This window comes from Vipera ursinii, assembly GCF_947247035.1.
Source record: "Vipera ursinii genome assembly, chromosome: 2".
In the NCBI taxonomy this organism is placed as follows: domain Eukaryota; kingdom Metazoa; phylum Chordata; class Lepidosauria; order Squamata; family Viperidae; genus Vipera; species Vipera ursinii.
In genome coordinates this window covers 172,277,556-172,297,291 of record NC_139513.1, presented here as the reverse complement: position 1 = coordinate 172,297,291, position 19,736 = coordinate 172,277,556, and the positions used below count along the sequence as shown (strand labels likewise).

Genomic DNA, 19,736 nt, shown 5'->3' with positions numbered 1-19,736 from the left:
TGTAACTGCAGCAAGAATAAGTTATGCACAATGCTGGAAAAATGAACAAATACCGTCAGAAGAAGAGGTAATAAAGAAGATATTGGAATGCGCAGAGATGGACAGATTAACTATGAGATCAAAAGACAAAGAAGAAACAGAATACTATAAAAGCTGGAATCTATTTTATAAAGGGTTGGAAGAGAGAACCAAAGAGTAGAATTTGTATATGTATTAGCGTGTTATGAACCCAGCTCGCATGCTGTTTGAAAAACTAACATATGTATGTAGAGAATAAAAAATAACAATAAAAACTTTATACAAAAAAAATAATGTTAATGTTGGTTAGTATAGGTTTCTGTTTCAGCGGATTGTGTGAATCCAACCAATATGGTTACTTTATGGGTCAGTGTAAGATGCAAGCTAAGAAAAGGGTGACCAGTTGAAGCACGTTGTGCGAATGCAGCCTCTGTAGTTTTAGACAGAACCCCTCCCCTCCCTGGAAAGCGATACAGCAGGAGTGTCAAACTGCCAGCCCACCAGCCAGATGCGTCATGGCGAAACCATCCCCACCCCATTGCCGGGAATGGGAAAAAAAGTCATGATACATCGCGACACATCACGTGACGTGGTGAGTTTGACACCCCTGCAATATAATGTAGTAGTGTGCAGAGAACTGAACAAAAGCCTCATTTTGGTCACAAGCATTCCTGCTGGATAGTTATTCACAAATCGTCCCTGTTAGTAGAAGCATTAACAATATGCACCCTATGGTGCTAATTAGATAGGTTTGTTGTTATAGAAACAGCTAGTACATATCATGATATAATTATCTTGGAGTATAAGCTTAGCTCAGCCATAAATGAATGCTAATAGATACAGTATATTTGAAGCAAAAGCTAGATTTTTGAAGAAACGCATAAAAGACAAAGCTTTAAATACATTTTGAAGAGGGAGAGAGTAGAAGAGAGAGGTAGGGGAAGGAACTCTCAAACAGAGACTAATTTAACTTAGAATAGGTACAGTGAGAAACAAACACAAGAGATAATTGTCAAAACCTTCCCCCCTCAGCTAGCCCTGCCATTTGGTTAAAAAGTCTCTTAGGGGTGAAGAGATGATGCAATCTCTGACACCCACAAACAACAGGTTTTCACCCAGCACTAAACAAAGCAATGGCACTTGAAATGAGTACAGCATTAACTCCCATCATCGTGATGTACTGTAGTTAAGTTTAGCAGCCACTGGTCATTTCTAGAGGGTACAGGACTTCTCTGCCAGGGAGGCAAGAGAAAAATCACAGGGTGGGTGTCCCCCGCGTGCAGCTGACTCTGGCATCGGCATCACCGTGGCCTCCTGCCAGCCCAATGCCATGCTTGAGAAAGAGAAATACAGTATGTGCCTGTAACATTAGCCCTACTGCATGAGTGCACGCAGCTACTTTGCTGCCAGCCAAAGCTTTAGGGGACACCATCATGATGGGCACCAGCAGCTGTAGGCTGTACTATCGCCAGGGCAGTGGGCAAAAGAAATGTGGCATGTTAAGGTGTGGTCTTATCATGGAGATGTTTGTTAATGCATGTGTCTGATTGGCTGGTATTAGGCAGAGAGCAGAGGCAGTCATTAAATCTAAGGCACATGGACATGGACAAGTACCAGCCTGCATTTGTGTATAATTCTACTGCCATGAGCCTCTATTTCAGCCCCATCATTTGACTGGGGAGGGGGAGGCATTTCAATGGTCATTACTTCAAGGACCAGTTGTAACTTACTTTTTTCAGCACTATCATAACATCAAGTGGTAGCTGAATGAATGGTCATAAATCGAGGACTACTTGTAAAGTTTAATTCTTGGCAGCTGCATTACAGGACAATTTAAGAGCAAAAATTGGGGGATTGCTCTGGCTTCATTTCCTCTTACTCCCATTGTTGTCAGCCTATGGAATAACCAGCCTTAATTGTATTACTTAATGTGTGATGGTGTGGCCTTAGTGTGGAGAGGAGGATTGGGGGATTAGCCCCTTTCCAGTTGCCTGAATGATAGGTTGCTGCTGTGAAGATGCCCTGCACTGGGTCACTGAGCTGTATCTCAACATGTTTACGTCGGTTATCTTGGAAGTCCATTTAACCTATGTACCAACTCCTTGGCAGGCAAATTGGGAAGGTGTGGAGGTGGGGTTCAGACTGAAGCAAGAATTGATCACATGATACATCAAGAAAACTCCCTCTCCCCTTCCTGATTTGTCAGCTGGGCTATTGTTGGGTGTAGATTTGGTAGAACTGCATTCAGAAATAACCAGTGACTGGTCACAGGGGCTGCCAGGAACACTGAGGATTGCCTCATCCAGACCTCAACCTTTCACTGCACCTGTGAGCTGTCATTTAAGTTACAATAGGAAATTGGCAGATGTCTGATCTGTTTCACCCCAGATCTCAACTACTGTAGATAGTTATTGTAAAGGAATGGCAGCCTTAGTAACATGCAGCTACAGCCAGCAGTTTCCAGAAATATTCTGGTGAACAGTTGAAATACTGCTGGCATAGGCAACAGAGTATCCCCACTAAGTAATAAAAACAGTAGTGATGGTCGTCACTTACTGATCAGAATAGGGACTGGTAACTCTTGTTAAGCAGTGCAGTCGTTAAACATGATATTATACAACCACACTAACTTAGTCAGTCCTGTTGGGTTTTGGCTGCAGTTGTAACTGAATCACCTTATATGACTCTGACTTGTGGCTTCCTGTTGGTTTCTCCATTGACTTTGCTTATTGGAATCCAGCTGTGAAGGTTTCAGATGGCAATCACATGACTGTGGGATGCTCTGATCATTGTAAATGTGAGCCAGTTGCCAAACATCTGAATCATGATCACATGACCATGGAAACATTATAGTACAGACATGTCAAAGTTGCGATGTCATGTGACATCACGCGACGTATCGGAGCTTTTTCCTCATTGCCGACAATGGGGTGGGCGTGGTACATCCGGCCCGTGGGCAGGCAGTTTGACGCCCTTGCTATAGTAGCTACAACTACAATGACTAGCCATGAGTATTGCTTTTCAGCAGTATTGTAACTTTGGTTACTGAATGAGTGGTTGGTAAGTGAGGACTACTGTAGAAAGTATTCACCTTGCACAGCTGGAAAAACCCAACTCTTTCCCAGTACATTGACCTCCACGAAGAGACTACTAGTTCTGCTAGATCTACTGCTTTTTTGAAAAATCACTAAGTATATTGTATACAAACAAGTCAACACTGTTCCAGAAGAACACAAGGCTCAAGTCCATCGGAAAAGTACATAATGCCTGAAAGGTCTTGTCGGATGTCCAAATGGAACTGGGGACCTGATCTCTCCAGTAGCCCAAGCCAAATGGCCATGAAAGGCAAGGCCCAGTGCTCAGAGGTGATGGGTTGTTCCCACAATAACCAAAGGAGAAAAGGAAAAACATTACTTCGAACCAAAACAGTGCAAGGGGAATGTAAGCTGCCCATGTGGTAGATGAATTGTAACAACAGTTAATGGGGTGTCTTTGTGCTATGGAACATGAGTGTTTGCTTCCAAGACAAAGCAAGCAGAAAGGAAACTAAGCAAAAGTTTATTGTTCAATCTGCAGGGGTGGGAATTTAACATAATATTAATTCCAGTTATTTCTAATAAGGGAGGGGCTGGAGTGAATCGTCTTTCAGAAGCGTTCTGGATTTGGAAGCATTTCCTTTGCAAACCCCACTCTTAAGGTATATCTCATTAGTGGGATTTACTCCACCTGATGACCTCCAGAAGTGGTGGGATGACAATTTGTAAGAGAACATTAGATTGGGAATGGCTGAGTTGGTGAGCTATTGCCAATATGTTATCCTGATCTTTTCCCAATGTGGATATACGTGACGTGGATTGGAGAGTCACTGAGGGATAAGAATTGAGGACTGAATACAGCTCAACTCTTGGGAGAATTCAGAAAGAATCTTTGGACTCTGAGAAATGGTGGACCTTGGAGCAGGCTGGCTACAAAATGGCTGCCATTGTTAGCATGGTACTGTAGCACAAAATACCATTTTATTAGAGAGCAAATTGGGGAAGCTATTTCCTAATAACCTTCTCCAGCTTTGCAAAATATTGTTGGCTTTTACCTTTTGCGGGGTGGGGTGGGGGAAAGAGAAGTGGCATACTTCAAAGAAAGTTGTGTCCTGAAAATGCTCACTATGCTTACTTTCTCACAATGCCTGTGTGAGTCCTGGAGGAATAAAGACAATGCTGAGATGGGAGCTTTGGTTTGCCCACTTCCCACTTGATTTTTTTTAATTAAAAGAATCGTGGGAGGGGGGGTTGTTGGCAAAATAAGGTGATTCCCAGGTGGTCAACACATTTTTATGCCATAAGAACCACATAGCCTACTTCTTTCTTACAAAATGGAGGTGCATGGGCTTGGGGAAAGGACTTGCCCATTTTAGTTTCCAAATGGAAAGACAAAAGGAAGCATTATTCTGAAGCCCTGTTTGCAGATCTGGGCAGAGGAGAGGGGTTTGGAAAAGAAAAGGTAGGAAGACGCATTTGGGAATCTACCCTACTATTCATTCTCCAAGAAGGCTCCCTTTCCATTCTTTTTGCCTGTCATTCCCCACCACCACTCCAGTCCCATATTTCAAGGCCTTGGTTAAAAAAAGTCCCTTGGTCAGTCCTTCTGGAAATCGAACGTATTCAGTGGGTTGTATAATGAGACGTCAGTGCAGTATAGATCTCGATGTAAGAATATCTTTCTATCACTTTTGAGTGACTGTGAGGTAGACGGCACTGCAGCAGCGTCCCAGGCTAGTGAAAAGAGGGGCTATCAAAACATCCAAGATGCTAGCCCACAGGGTGCGAACTGGAGGCATGGCCATTGTACACAGCTGAATGCAAGGCATCACACACCTGTTGTGGGAAGAAGGAGGGAGAATTTTAAAAGGTTGGCCTTCTAGAGTCTAGACCAGGGGTCGGCAACCTTGCCTCTTTTATGACTCGTGGACTTCAACGAGTCATAAAAGAGCCAAGGTTGCTGACCCTTGGTCTAGACAAAACTTCCCTACTCTTCCTTAATTTACACTTCAGTAAAACAACCAGCTGTTTCACTGATTCTATATCCTGCTTTTCTGCAATGTATCAGATAGCTAACAACAAGTGTAATGAAAATGAAAAATAAAAGACAACATAAAAATAAGAGGTATGCTCAAAACAAGGAAAATTCTACTAAAACATACCTTAAAGGTATGTTGGTAATTCAGACAAGTAATACATGAACTCATACAATTAACATTATGGAGTTAATTTGGTCTAGTGGTTAAGGCGCACCAAGCTAGAGAGACCATGATTTCAAGTTCTGCCTTAGCCATAAAAGCCAGCTGGGTTAATTCAGGCAAGTCTCTCTCTTTCAGCCCTGCCCATAGGGTTATTGTGGAGAAAATAGAGGAGGAAGGAGTATTAAGATATGCTCACCACCTTCAGTTATTTATAAAACAAATAAAGGCAGGATTTTAAAAAAAATCTTAAAAAGTGGGTAATAAGAAGGAGCTGGCCCTGACATCCTTTGACAGGAATGCTCAAGCATGAGAGTGACAACAGCAAAGGCCCATCCTGTCTTCCTACCAAACTCTACTTAGATTAACCAAATAGATCAATTAAGCCTGCCATCTAGATTGTTTTGGACATTATTTTCCATTATATAACATTTTAATACTAATATTTAATACTAGTCACTAGTAACTAGTGCTAAATTTATTTTGTATTTCACACAATCATAACATTTTTCTTTTGGATTGTATCATTTTGATTTGCATATTTTTCTAATTCTAAGAAATTCTTATGTTGTCATAAAGAAGGTTGGTTTATAACTGGGGTCTTCAAACCTGGCCCTTTTTTGACTTGTGGACTTCAACTCCCAGAATTCCTCAGTCAAGCACGCTGGCTGAGGAATTCTGGGAGTTGAAGTCCACAAGTCATAAAAGGGCCAAAGACCCCTGGTTTATAACTTTCCTTCTAACATTCCTGTTTTCTGTGTACAGTGAGTTTCTCTGTCCAGAACAGATATATTTTCTTCCATGTAATTAATCAGTTTATATTACTAAAGTCCTTATTTGTTTAAGGATTATGATTCTTTTTGTGACTAATTATGGTGACAACTTTGGAGTTATTGTTTTCCCTGAATACCCTGAATGTTTGCATTATTCTTATGGCAGCAGTACCATAAGAGGCTGACGTTGCAAAGCATTCTGGAAAAATGCAAAGCAGACATCGAAATTAGCCCTGGTGCTGGCTCATTTCTTCTTTTGCAATGGCCTAATTCCTCAGAATGCCTTAATTACACAGCAGCTACTCCTTGTCTGTCCTTCAGTGCCAAAGTCCTTTGCTTAAGGGAAATAGTGACAAACATCTCAAGTATATACCAAGTGCACTCACAATTCAGTCCAAGATAATCTTATACATATATTTGTCTGTATGCTCATGCCAGCATGAGGTAGTAGTTAAGTTCCTGGTAGGGAGTAGGGAGTAGGGAGACCCACATGCTTTCAATCTTACACTGCGGAAAAAAAAATCTATCAACCAACTTGCACGGAGCCAACATGGTAAATTATGATTCATAACCTTTAGAGAAGATACCTTTATCTTGCTGTGAATTCCTTTGGGCTGAAAGTAATATCTCTCTGTGTCTCCCTCCCTCCCTCTCCCTCTCTCTCCCTCTCTCCACAGAATGGGGAAAAGAGTGGGGCTAGCTTTTAGAATAGATAGAATGCAGATTGCTCGTGCATAATTTAATCTCCTTTGACTGTTCTACAAGAAGGCAGTTGTATTTCTCACTCTCATGTGGCATCTCTGGGTGACCATCTTGCATTGGAGATGTTCTTCCATGACTTTCTTCAGTTCCAGTCCCTCAACTCACATGCAGATACATAGAGTTTTTCCAATACGGAACTGTGGAAATTTGCATGGGGCTGTCCTTTCTGAATTAGTAAGAAACAGAAGGAACTGAGATGTAGGCAAAGTTTTTTTTTAAGAGGTGGAGATATCTTGGGTCTAATGTCCTCACCCTGAGTGGTAATGTCCTCACCCCTTTCTTTCTCACCACTATATTTACAAACTCTATCTTTAATTGAACCAGGGTTTGTTGAATTTAACCAGATGTGTAGGCTCATACAATGCACTTAGCCATAAACTAGCCAACTGATTTTTCTCTTAGTATATGATGCAAACTTAATCCCTAGCAATTGTTTGCAATTACAGTGGTGATAAAAAGTAACTTAGTAATCAATCTTTTCATTTATGACTTTCATAGGTCTGTAAAGTAAAGAAAAATTGAAGTAAGATTGTAAGCCCAGTTGCGCTTTCACTTAGCAACCACTTTGCTTAATAACCAAATTGTGGCTTCAATTGCAGTTATTCAATCGCTAAATGAATACCTGTACTGTAATTTTCTTGTCAGGTTTTACCCCATCTCTCAAGTCTATACAGTATCAGCCCTTGCATATTCCTTTCCCATGTCCTCCTTCTGTCCAGCAGGGGGCACTGGAGTCAATATTTGGGTTCTGCTGTTGCTTTCCATGGGATGCATGGCTACCCAAAAGAGACATGGGAAGGCCTCTGTAATGTCTGTTTGCAAGTGAGAAGTTTTGAAGCCCCATGCAAAGTGTATAACGTCCATGTGCTGTGGAGATTTCTATGGCCAATTTGAGTACTACAAAGCTTCACTCTGCTCATCCAATAACTAAAACTATTTTCTTAAGAAAAAATCAACAGGTGTATTTTCCACTTGGCTGCAAAACTCTCCCATTTTGTAGGTTCATTCTACAACCTACAGGAGGACTTGTTCCCATACAAAATGTCTCTTCTCTCTTACCAAGATCTAGACTGCAAAAACCTAGATACCAATGAGTATGGCTTTTTGGTGCATCTATTGGCCATCTAGATCTTGTAGTCCAGATCTGGCACCTCTGCTATGTCTGTTCTGCTGGTATGAGGTCTGAGGTGTGGGGAGGCGGTGGTCTGCTGAGAAACACAATAATGCAGGAAAAAAGAAAAATCAGACACAGATGTGCCATGGGACAGAAGGTGATCTAGGAGATGCTGGTGGAGTCATAGTCAAGGAGGCTGAGAATCTATATGTGGTATCAGTTGGTCATCTTTGTTTAGATCAGCCTTCCATAATCTGTTTTTGACTGACTGAGTTAGGGAAACTTTCCTCTTTGTGATTGCGACATGTCATTTATGATGCACCTAATATCCTGTAAGGTAGCATGCTATAGAAGGAAGATTGGTGATAGTCAGGAATTGATCTTTCCAGGCCCTTTTTTGCATTGGGTTCACACAATGCAGATGTGGCTGGCTATTGGTAGCTTGCTGTGTTTTATAAATAGAGCTAGTGAGGTTGTTTTATGGTTTGGCGTGTTATGTGAACCCAGACAAAATAAAAACTCTAAAATATTATTCTTCATTATATCAGCATATATAGATTAGGTTTTTTTTAAAAAAATGTCAGTGTAAAAGTGGATTCTTTTTACCTTCTTCGGGAATTTAATTTTTTTTTACTCCCCATTTGAGTTCCCAGTATTGACTCCTAGAGGTCTCCTATCCAAATCCTCACCAGATCTGTCCCTGCTTATGTTTTTCCAGAGATCAGTCAAAATCAACTAGTGCTGCTGTTTGCCTGTCGGTATACAAACTGAGGTGATTAGATTATTTTAGTAAATCATTATCATGGATCAGAAAATTATACAAAGATAACTACCCATATGGATGCAAGTAACCTGAGAACTATCATGGCCTATTGCAGGGGTCTTCAAACTTGGCCCTTTTATGACTTGTGGACTTCAACTCCCAGAATTCCTCAGCCAGCCATGCTGGCTGAGGAATTCTGGGAGTTGAAGTCCACAAGTCATAAAAGGGCCAAGTTTGAAGACCCCTGGCCTATTGCAATGGTTGATAGTTCTACTTATGATTAAGAGGTTGCTTTGTTTTTAAAACAACCAGGAGCACAGGTTGGCTGGAAGCACCAGTAGGTCCAAGTGATGTTAGGAGACAAAGCCAAAAGAAGATGCTCACCAGATATGGAGACAGCCTAGGCAGGCAAAGAGAAAGCCTGAACACAAAGAGACTGGCACAGCACAGAGCAGTGAGATAATTCGGTAACACCAGAGGCGGGAGCTCTCAAAGGTGATGTCGCTCCAAGTCCAAATCCGATCAAAGGTACGGAATGAGGAAGGTTCTGCAAGGATGTCAGAGAATTCCAGCTACCAAGAAGAACGGGAATTTGGTTACTTAAGGCTTCCTCACTGGACAGATTATATTAGATTAGTCAGAGCAAAGAACCTGGACTCTGGTTATCTGTGTTTGTAGACGTAGTATTCTCAAGCTCTTTTCTGCAAACATAACCCAAGAAGCAAGAACCACGCAGACATTAAGGATTTTAATGCAAGAATAAGCAGAGAATTTAGGCAACTGCAGTACAAAGCCCCAGCCCTAATTTATTAAAGACTTCATTATGGTGGAGTCTTTTTGAATCTCTTCTTCCCGAGCATTAGTAGCCTGGGATGAACTGCTAGTTATGAGATAAATTACTAATAAATTCTATCCCTTTCTTTGTTCATTTTGTCTAATATTCCTCCTTTCTGAGATTCCGCACAAATACAGGGTCAACTGAGTGTGTGTGGGCATGTATATATGAGAAGAGAGAGAATGACTGACTACTGATTGACTTTGAGACATATTATAAGAAAATCAATCAGGAAAGAGAACATTTGGGGCTGAAGTAGGGAAACATAAGTAAGCCTGCATTTCAAAAGTGGGAGGAGACTGAGTTTTAAAGAGGGCATAACTCTTTAAAACATGGACAGCATGGCTTCTTAGAGCTGTGTTCTTATATCTTGGACATCCCAAACATGGTTATTCTTTGGTTCCCCTTCTTACCTTTAGATGTTGGTTGATCCCATGCGGATCTCGGGGATCGGTTTTGGGTGGTATGTTGACAGTGGATTGCAGGAGCATAGTAGTTCCTGGTTCTTGCAAATGAGGATCTTCTGGGTCTAATTTATACTCCACCAAGTATTTATCACTGATCATCTTGAGAGTAGCTCAAAGATTCTCAGAATTGTGGATCCAGGGATGCTGTCAAGTACCTCCTAATACAGGAATCTATGGCACTTTCCCTTTTTACAAACACTACGTCTTATTTTGCAATTATCCTCCCTGTCTGCCTATCGTGCCTCCTCACACTGTTTTATTACTTTACAGGAATCTGACTCCAGTTCTATTCTCAGCTTCAGCCAACATAGACTGGAAGGAAAGGACAGTGAAGGAGGGTAGATCTTGGCAATTGCACACCCCCATCTGGTATTTTCAGCTATAGGCAAGCCACATGTGTAGGGACAAGGGTTATAAATATGCCACTGTCCCAGTGATCCTTTGCTGTGAGATGGAAATGGGGGGAGGAAGATAGGCCAGCTAAATATACACGAAGCCAAGCTATTCTTACAACTGAGATTAGGATGGAGTTCCACGGACTAGAGCAGAAGAATTCCAAGGCAGAATAATTATGCTGATGCAGCCAAGTAGGTTTCATCAACGTGGGGTGCCATCTAATGGCCACTGAACTCCTCATAGATTTACAGAGTAATGCAGAAGTGAAAAAAAGATGTTTTTATTGAGAAACTGAACAAATCCACATAACAACAATTAGGAATACAGTAGTTTGCACGTTAACTGGATTCATGTACTGTGCAAAGCCTTAGTTTATTAAACAAACTACAATTGGTGAAGTTTACAGAATGTGCTAAACTGTAGATTATGGCTTAAAGCTAGAATACTTAGGCTCACACAATATGCTAAGCCAGAGTTCCCCAACCTTTTTGGCTTTGCAGCCTGGCCAGAGCAAAGGAGAGGGGATGTTTCCACACAAGTAGCAGGCAAGCGTGAACATACGCGCAGCTTGCACAAATAGAATGTGTATGCACTCGCCCACCACTTCCATGGCCTGGTTCCAAACGGTTCAAAGCCCGGTAATGGGCCATGGCCCAGGGATTGGGGACCCCTGTGCTAAGCTACATACAATATACTACTATGATGTATAAAACTATATTGTCATGGTCAAGGGAGTTATGCCTCTTTAGTGTATATATTCCAATAAATGTAAATATACATATATGATTCCACACATCAGCCATTAGCTATTTTTCACTCCTCTTACAGAAGGAGATTCAGGAAGAGGAGAAATATTTAGACAATAACACAATAAAAAAGAAGTAAGACTAATAAGTATTCAGAGTTATTCAAAACATCAAATATTAATACAGCTAAACCTTCAGTTTCTAAAATTGATCCATTGTGTTTATAACATTTTGGCATTCTCAATATTAGCTTCCCAAAGCCATTGGTAAATTATGAATCTCTTTGTTATAAATCTCTCTGTGCATATTTTTCTGCACACTAATGTACACCAGATACTCTCTTTCATTAATAAACTTTTAAACAGAAACAATTCATCCATGATTTACTATCGCTTTGGTAATTAAAACGTCATTTTATATTGAATAAAACCAGTGCTTTTTTTGTAAAAGAAAAAGGTGCCGGAACTCACACATGTTGTTAGATGTTTAGTGCCAGCCATGGCAGTTCCCCAAAAGGGTCATCAGATGGAGGCAAAGAGGCTTCTTTGCTTCCACTGATGAGTCAAGGGTCTCAGACCCCTACAGCCCCATTGGCGAGAGAGTTTTATGGTTAGGGAGGGGCCCAGACCCCCCATAAATACCTCTGCACGAGGGGCTGCTCTTTGCTCTAGTCTCTCTTCAGTTTTTGTTCTTCTTCTGTTCCAGTTATGCTATGCTAGCTTGCTTTCTTTTCTTTTGTTCTCTCTCACATGCAGGCATGAATGCCTTCATGCCAAGTATTTCTTTCTCTTTAATCTATCATTGAATAAACTTTATATGATTGCATCTCTGTGTGATGCCTTTTACTTGGAAGCACCTTAACTGGTAACGGTATTTAAAGCACTCCATGGCATGGGGCCGGAGTACCTCAGGGAACATCTGCTGCCGGCATCAAGCTCCCTGCGCCCTGTGCGTTCCCACAGAGAGGGCCTCCTCAGGGTGCCACCGATCAGAGAATGTCGATTGGTGGCCCCCAGGGGGAGATCCTTCTCTGTGGGCGCTCCGGAGCTGTGGAATCAGCTACCGGTTGAGCTCCGGATGGCGCCCGATCTTCGCTCCTTTCGTCGCGATCTCAAGACATTTCTGTTTGTACAAGCCGGCCTAGCCTGAGGGGGAGTGTTGGGGTTATTTTATTTTTCGTTTTTTTAACTTTTCTGGGGGTTTTTAGTGTTGTATTTATATTGTTTTTAACTAGGGCAATTTGTTTAATCTTTGTTTTTAATGTTTGTATTCGCTATTTTATTCTGCCCTGTGAACCGCCCTGAGTCCTCAGGGAGAAGGGCGGTATATAAATGTTATTAAATTAAATTAAAATTAAATTAACGACCCATCGACCTCGTGAGACCATCTCACACATGTCATATAACCCGCCTTGCCTACCCTACAAGGTTCCATCCAAAAAAGGTGCCGGAACTCCGTTCTGAGCGTTCTATGAGAAAAAAAGCCCTGAATAAAACATTTACTTCTTGTAATCTGAACGCTGATCCTGTACTTGTTCTTACAATGTGGGCCAGTCACTATCTCTTTAACACAATCTATCTCACTGGGTTGTTGTTATGAAGGTAAAATAAGGAGAGAGCTCTGTATCAGCTTAATCTCCTAGATAATGTTTTAAATAAATGACAATAAATACACTTATTTACTTGCAGGGATTTGTAAAGGGGTCCCAGCCCCTCTTGTAATATATAGAAATGTTATTTATGAAATGGCACACAACATAGAATTGATTTCAGTTATTTCCTAAGCAAGCTTATGGGCTGCTTTTTCTTGGAGGAAGGAGTAATACTAAGAGTGGATCAGGATATGATAATGTTTTTGCCATATGACTTAAACTATTTTGTGGATCTGTTTCTCTCTAGCAATGTTATGGAGTCAAGTTAATTAAATCATGCTTTGTTCTAGTCCTATATGCATATTTGCTTTGGCAATTTGATTGTGATTTGGTTCAAAGCGTCAGATTGACTCAGATGCTTCCAGATTGGTTCATATGATTGCTTGTACCATGTAATTTTTCTGCACTGAACTGACTTTTTAAATTAGATTGATTTGGTGATTTAATTTAAAGCTTTGAATTTGCTTGACTTTGTAAATTGAATTTGCTCAGCTACATCCATTGAATTAGCTTTTGAAGAAGAGCTTCAAATGTTAGGGGGCAGTGACTTGAGGCTGCTCGAGGCCTCATCTTCTACCCACATCTCTGTTGTGAGACTAGGCCGAAGCTGCCATAAGCTGGAAATGGAGCAGGCACATAGGCTTAAATTATTCCCACTGCATACAGTCACACAATACACATGAAATTATGCCCTGAGGCCAGCATGGGAGGAATTGGGTATTTAATGGATTCTGCAGAATCCTTCAACTATTTAAGAAAGGACTACAGGAGAACACTTCTCTTTGGGTTCTATAAACCATTCTTAAGGGACCTAAAGATGGAGAATGCAATTCTCCATAATTCCAAACCTTTCTATAGTGAATCCATTTTGAAAGACCTAGCAGCGTCATTCAGGCATCCTCTGAGCATTGGGGTCATCTTGGTGCCTTCCTTCTCCACAGGAAGCCATGTGATTTTTTTACTGGACCTGTGAAGGTTTTCTTGCATGTTTCCTTCGGAAGGCAACTGTCCTGCCCTCAGGAGCCTCCACTGCCTACAAAACTTTCAATTGGGCAATTCTTACCTTGTTCTCTCTCCCAATGAGAGGAGGCAGCTGTTTAAGTATGGAAAGTGCCACATAGTAGTATACGCTTGTTGCTATGTTGTGATTTTAAACAGAAACAGCTGCAATTTGTGACATATTTGGCTCTATCACTTGTTTCGAAGTACATCCATGACCTAATTACAAGGGAGAACTTCAAAAATCTACCTATTATTTTAACCCTTTCATTTTCCAGCTCACACATAAGTTGTCCCACCTCATCTAATTGAAGTCACTAAATCTGTTCTATTATTTTGGAATCCAAATCCTTTTACTTTAGCTTTTGGGGTGTTCAAATTCTATTCCACACGGCAACAATAAAGCAGAGTGCCAGCGTGGTGTCACGGTCTGTATTAAGAATCAGATTCTAATTCATCTTTATGCATGGAAGTCATCTTCTGTGGCCTTGTGCCAGCCATTCCCTCTTAGCTTCAGCTTTGTCAACAGCTGATTATAAACCCCCCCTTGCTTTACCATGTGAAGTGTGTGAGTGCAGTGCAAAAATGAATGGCCCATCCCCCTGCAACCGTATAATAGAAATGCAAAGAACAATAACAACAGCAGTGACATCGTAGTTTTTGATCTTACTCACTGGTTAGTATTGAGTTACATCAAGAGGCAGATACATTCCCATGGCATCTGCTAGCTCCAATCAACACAAACCATAAGCCAGTAGAAAAGTCTTCTCACAAAATATATTGAAGCCCAGGAAATCTCCATAAGATCACATGTGGCTTATGGACTGTCTGCCCTCTTCAATGGAGCTCTGAGGCTGGAGCAAACACCTTAATTTACTTCATGGTAAGAAACAGCCTCCTTTTTAAAAATTTGAACCCCCTAAGACTGATGAGGAACACATCAAACAAAATACTGGCTGGTTTCACACAGTACACTAAGCAATGGTATTTTTTTTAAAAAAACTGATTTGTTAATTAAATAGCAATAGCCAGATTGGCATGTAATACTAAACCATAAACCAAAGTTTACAATGATTCAGACTTTACGTTACCTCAAAGGCAACCAAAAACATTATAGAGGAAATAGGATATTGGAAAAGGAAATTGTTTCCCTAGTACCTGCTCCAGGGTTGCCCCCTTGAAACAGATTATCAGGAAATTCAATCCTCAACAGACAACAACCCCCCTCCCCCCCCCGTCCATTCAGAAGCTTTGTCTGGTTCCATTCACTTAGTGTTGTTGAGCAGAATCGTGTGTCTCTGATGAACTGAGAGCCAGCCTTAGGCAACTTATGATTGCTGAGAGTCAACCATTTTGCAGGAGTGCCCTTCACACCTGCCTTTCTGCCTGCAAGTTGCTGTCTCAGGAAAGAGTGTCTCGGCCCAGTGAGAAGCTGCCTGTGAGAATGGAGTCTTCATACAGGGAGCCGACTTGCCGATGGGCCCATCTGGGGCAGAAGATTCGGCGCAGTTCATTTGAGATGCTGTTGCTAAATGTGGCATAGACCCAGGGGTTTGTGCAGCTGTTGAGGCTGGCAACGAGCATCAGGAGGGTGAAAGCTGGGCCTGGAGTAAATAATAGGAATGAACAACTATTGGAGTTACCAACAGAGGTTAAGATCATCAAAGTTTACCTTGCAACTTATTCAACAAAGGCAGATCTATCATCACCGAGGAACTAAAAAATGTGCTTGGGATTAAAAGGAGAACTTCACATGAGAGTTTTTCTCTAGTCAAAAACTGGTGACTCAATCCAGAAATGTAAGGTAATGTGATGTGATATAAATGCTACATAAGTAATACAATGCAATGCAATGCAATTCAATACAGTCAAAATACAGAATAAAAGGCATGATTCATTGCATTTATTTGATGCATGTATTGTTTGATTGGTGCTTAATTCCATGTTCTGCTGAATTAATTCACATACTTTTTCGTGAATATTTGATTGTACTGGATTACAAAATAAGAAGACAACAACTTTAATCAGGATCAGGGAAGTGGCAGGCAAATTATGAAGGGAGGGCTGGGCAATTGGATCAATATCTCTAGAAGGTAGTCAAATCTGAAAGCAAACTCTCAGTGGAACCACAAAAATATCAGGGGAGAAAATAACATCACAGACTGACAGAGAGAAAGACAGACAGACAGATATTAGCCTTGACATTCCAACAGATCTATGGAGAGGTTCTGAATATGTTATCTTTATATATTGTGCTAAGCCTGAATGTTAAAATATGTCTGAGACTTGCTGGGGTGTAGTAGTTAAAGCAATGGCTTAGAACTGGATGACTCTACGTAGGTCAGCGTTCCTCTCTTTCTCATTAGGTTGTTACTCAGTGGTAGGATTCAGATATGTGAACAACCGGTTCTCTGTGTGGATGTCGCTTGCGGAAGTCCATTCTGGGCCTGGGCAACAAAAAATTAGCTATCGGTTCTGTCGAAGTGGCGTGAACCGGCTGAATCCCACCACTGTTGTTACTACTGTAGAAATAAAATGAACGAAATATCAAAGTAATGGATGTATTACTCCAGGGTGCGAAGGAAGGAAGGAAGGAAGGAAGGAAGGAAGGAAGGAAGGAAGGAAGGAAGGAAGGAAGGAAGGAAGGAAGGAAAGGGCCTCCTGTTCATAAAAATTGTCATGAGAATTAGCAGAAAGAGAAGGGGGACCCTCCTCTTTTCCTGTGCAGTTTTATTGGATAAAAGAGCATTCCTTAATCCAGTATCCTGCCAATGAATTGGACAATGTTCCATCATTCCTCCTGATCAACATGGCAAAAGCCACTAGGTTGGGGGAATCTGGGATACAATCTGATTAAAGAGCTGTTACTGAATGCTGCATAACCTACCTTCAGTAGGTGCTTGAGGATCCCAAACAGCCCACAGTTGTACTAGGAAGAAGGGAGCCCAGCAGAATACATAGGTGAGCACAATGACCAGTGTCATCTTAAGAGTCTTAGCTACAGCACCAGATATAGGGGAGGCCCCTTGTTGGCTCCCCCTACGAGCCAGGGCTGCTTCTGGCCCCAAACGCAGGCTGCGGTAGACCTCGCAGAAGATCATGCCTTGGCAGGTGGCAATGAAGAAGGTGGGAAGGAGGAAGACCATCAGAGTCACCCATGTGACATAGGCCCGGGCTCCCCAGGGTTCAGCAAAGGCTGCCCAGCACTCGTGGGCTCCATTGGGCAGTTCTGTTTTAGAGAAGATGAAAAGCTGTGGGAGGCTGAGAAGGAAAGATGCTATCCATGCCAATAACACAGGCCGATGCCGTGAGGTTGTCCCTCTACGAAAAGCCAGCATGGGCCGGCAAATGGCACGGTAGCGATCATAGGTCATGGCCACAATAACATAGGATGAGGCAAACATGCCGACCACCTGCAGGTAAGTGATGGCACGGCATAAGATGTCTGGGCCTTGGAAGCGATCAGTGATGTCCCAGATGAGCTGAGGGAGCACCTGGAAGAGGGCCACTGTCATATCGGCCAGGCAGAGGTGTTGGATGAATTGATGCATCAGGCTGGCCCGGCGGCCCTGGCGGAACAGAGCTCCAAGCACCAGGGCATTGCTCAGAGTGGCCAGCAGGAACATGGAAGCCAGAATGGCAATTTCAGCCTGAGCCAAAGCATCATCACGGTCATCGGAGGGAGGGAGGGAAGCATTGGGAGTGGGTCCCAGAAGCACAGAGGAAGTGCTTGGCATTTGGTCCTGTGAACGTCACAAGAAAAGGGGAAAAAAAAGGTCAGATCGATATCTGTATGTTTTCCCAACTTCTCCAACCCCTCCAGATGTTGGCTGGGAAATCTGAGACATGTAGGGTGCATTAGAAAGAAGGTGGTTTTTTTAAATAATAATAATAATAATAATAATAATAATAATAATAATAATAATAATGTTGTATCCTTCTGTTTTTACTTGTCTTCCACTTTGTTATTTATATATTGTTACAACAGATACATAGATAATCCTTGACATACAACTATTTGTTTAGTGTCAGTTTGAAGTTACATGGTGCTGAAAAAAGTGCTTAAAACTAGTCCTCGTGCTTATGACTGTATCCCTGCAACCATGTGATCAAAAAAAGCACTTGGCAGCTAGCATTTATGATGGTTGCAGCATCCCGGACTCTCATGATTGCTATTTGTAACTTTCCCAGCTGGTTTCCAACGAGCAAAATCAATGGGGAAAGCTGGATTCGCTTAATCACCCTGTGATCCGCTTAACAACTGTGGTAATTTGCATAACAAACTGTAGCAAAAAAGGTCATAAAATTAAGTATGGTTGACTTAATGACTGCCTTGCTTGGTGACAGAAGTTCTGGTCCTAATTATGGTTATAAGTTGAAGACTCCCTCTACCATCCTCTGCTTTTAAAAAGTCTGTGTATGGTAATGTTTTACAGAAAGGGTTGTGCAGTGCTTTTTTTGTAAAATAAAAAGGTGCCGGAACTCACACATGTCATTCAACCCGCCTTGCCTACTCTACAAGGTTCCATCCAAAAAAGGTGCCGGAACTCCGTTCTATGAGAAAAAAAGCCCTGGGGTTGTGTATAGGAAATCCTTTATCTTACAGTTATTATGGCTACTTATTGGAGGGACCTTGACTGTAGGTGTCTGCATCTTCCTGGGCATCTTTTCAGATTAGCTGAAACCCTGAGACTTAATTGCCTTTAAAATAAATTTGGTTTTCAGATTTTGAGCCAACATCTGTAATTGTATTTTGGTGCAGGTATACTGGTCTCAGTCCATAGCAAAGAGCTAAAGTTTCAGCAATTTGATTTATGTTAGCCATTTGCATCACTATAGTGAGTAGGTAAATGCAACAGATAAAATTGTCAGGGGAAGGGGAAGGAATTCAGATTTTTTCCCCAAGCCATGGTAGCTGCTAATGAGAGAAAAAAAAAATTCTCAGAACCTCTGATCAAGAGGCAAGGCTACAATGACTGAAAATTGGTAGTGTTAAGTGAACCTTTTCTTTTTCTTCCTGCTTTAGTCTCTTGCAAAATCTCATCATTTTTTTTTACAGAATTGTAGCATTATACACAGCACCGTTTGAAAAACCCTAAATTAAGCTGTTTCCTTGAAGTCTCACTGCTCTTCTTCCAAACCATCATATCTCATAGTTGGCAGAAGGTAGATAGGAATCTACTACAGCATTTGGTACATTTCTAACAGTTGAATCTTTTAACAACAGTAACAGCATGATCCCTCCACCCATCCTGAACAAATCTGCCAAAATGATGAAAATGCCATGGAGTAGAGCTGGATAAAACGCAGTATATGTTGTGATAGAAGCTTATGAACTCCATTCATTTTTGGTCCACAATCATTTTGGGTTGCTTTGTGAGGATTGAAAAAGAGCAGAAGGTCACTCAGAATGACAGAGTTGGAAGGGATCTTGGAGGTCTTCTAGTCCAGCCCCCTACTCAAGGAGGAAACACTATACCATTTCAGACAAATTGTTATCCAATCTCTTCTTAAAAATCTCCAGTGTTGGAGCACCCACAACTTCTGGAGGCAAGTCATTCCACTAATTAGTTGTTCTTAATTAGTCACTTAATGCTAACTTAAGTCAGCATTTGAGGAGGGTACAGGAAGGAAACAAGACAGTCAGAGAGCAACATTTAAAGTCCAGGTTTAAGCTTGCTGCCTTAATGTTAGGTTTTCCATACTCAAACCCTTACCTTGTCATTCATAATCGGAGCATCAGCCGGCAAGTGGCTTCAACCAATAAACCTTATTCGGCCAGCCGGCAGCTTGCTTGCAGATGGCACTCCGGGCAAAAGAGAGGAACTGACCTGCTCAGAGAAGTGAGGAAGAAATCTGAAGAAAACCAGGAATTCTTTCCTGGATCTTTCTGAAGAAATTGCTTCACCTTTTTCTTAATGCGATATAGTGAAATGTAGAGCTTTCAGTAACCACAATCAAGGAGGAAGGACCAGGGAA

General features: G+C 41.6%; 2 protein-coding genes across 2 annotated transcripts; both read right to left on the bottom strand.

The window, feature by feature from the left end:
* Positions 1–3,603: 3,603 nt before the first annotated feature.
* LOC310636201 (caveolin-2-like) lies at positions 3,604–10,099 on the bottom strand. The gene is made up of 3 exons (XM_083355809.1): positions 9,912–10,099; positions 9,048–9,235; positions 3,604–4,889 (listed from the first exon to the last, which is right to left on the bottom strand). Exons 1-3 carry the CDS (start codon positions 10,062–10,064, stop codon positions 4,739–4,741), a joined length of 492 nt encoding a protein of 163 aa, XP_083211935.1. The 5' UTR covers positions 10,065–10,099; the 3' UTR covers positions 3,604–4,738.
* A 5,059-nt stretch (positions 10,100–15,158) lies between these two features.
* Positions 15,159–19,486, bottom strand: AVPR2 (arginine vasopressin receptor 2; the record flags this gene model as incomplete). The annotated part of the gene is made up of 3 exons (XM_083353458.1): positions 15,159–15,361; positions 16,645–17,500; positions 19,475–19,486. 3 exons carry the CDS (start codon positions 19,484–19,486, stop codon positions 15,159–15,161), a joined length of 1,071 nt encoding a protein of 356 aa, XP_083209584.1.
* Between the last annotated feature and the right edge of the window lie 250 nt (positions 19,487–19,736).

Excerpts from the sequence above, each read along its gene's own strand:
- LOC310636201 (XM_083355809.1), bottom strand. The coding sequence starts at position 10,064 with ATGATCAGTGATAAATACTTGGTGGAGTATAAATTAGACCCAGAAGAT. Across the intron at positions 9,236-9,911 it reads GGATCAACCAACATCTAAAG|CTGGAATTCTCTGACATCCT; the intron begins GTAAGAAGGGGA and ends TCTTCTTGGTAG. Across the intron at positions 4,890-9,047 it reads CTAGGCTGTCTCCATATCTG|GTGTGTGATGCCTTGCATTC; the intron begins GTGAGCATCTTC and ends TTCCCACAACAG.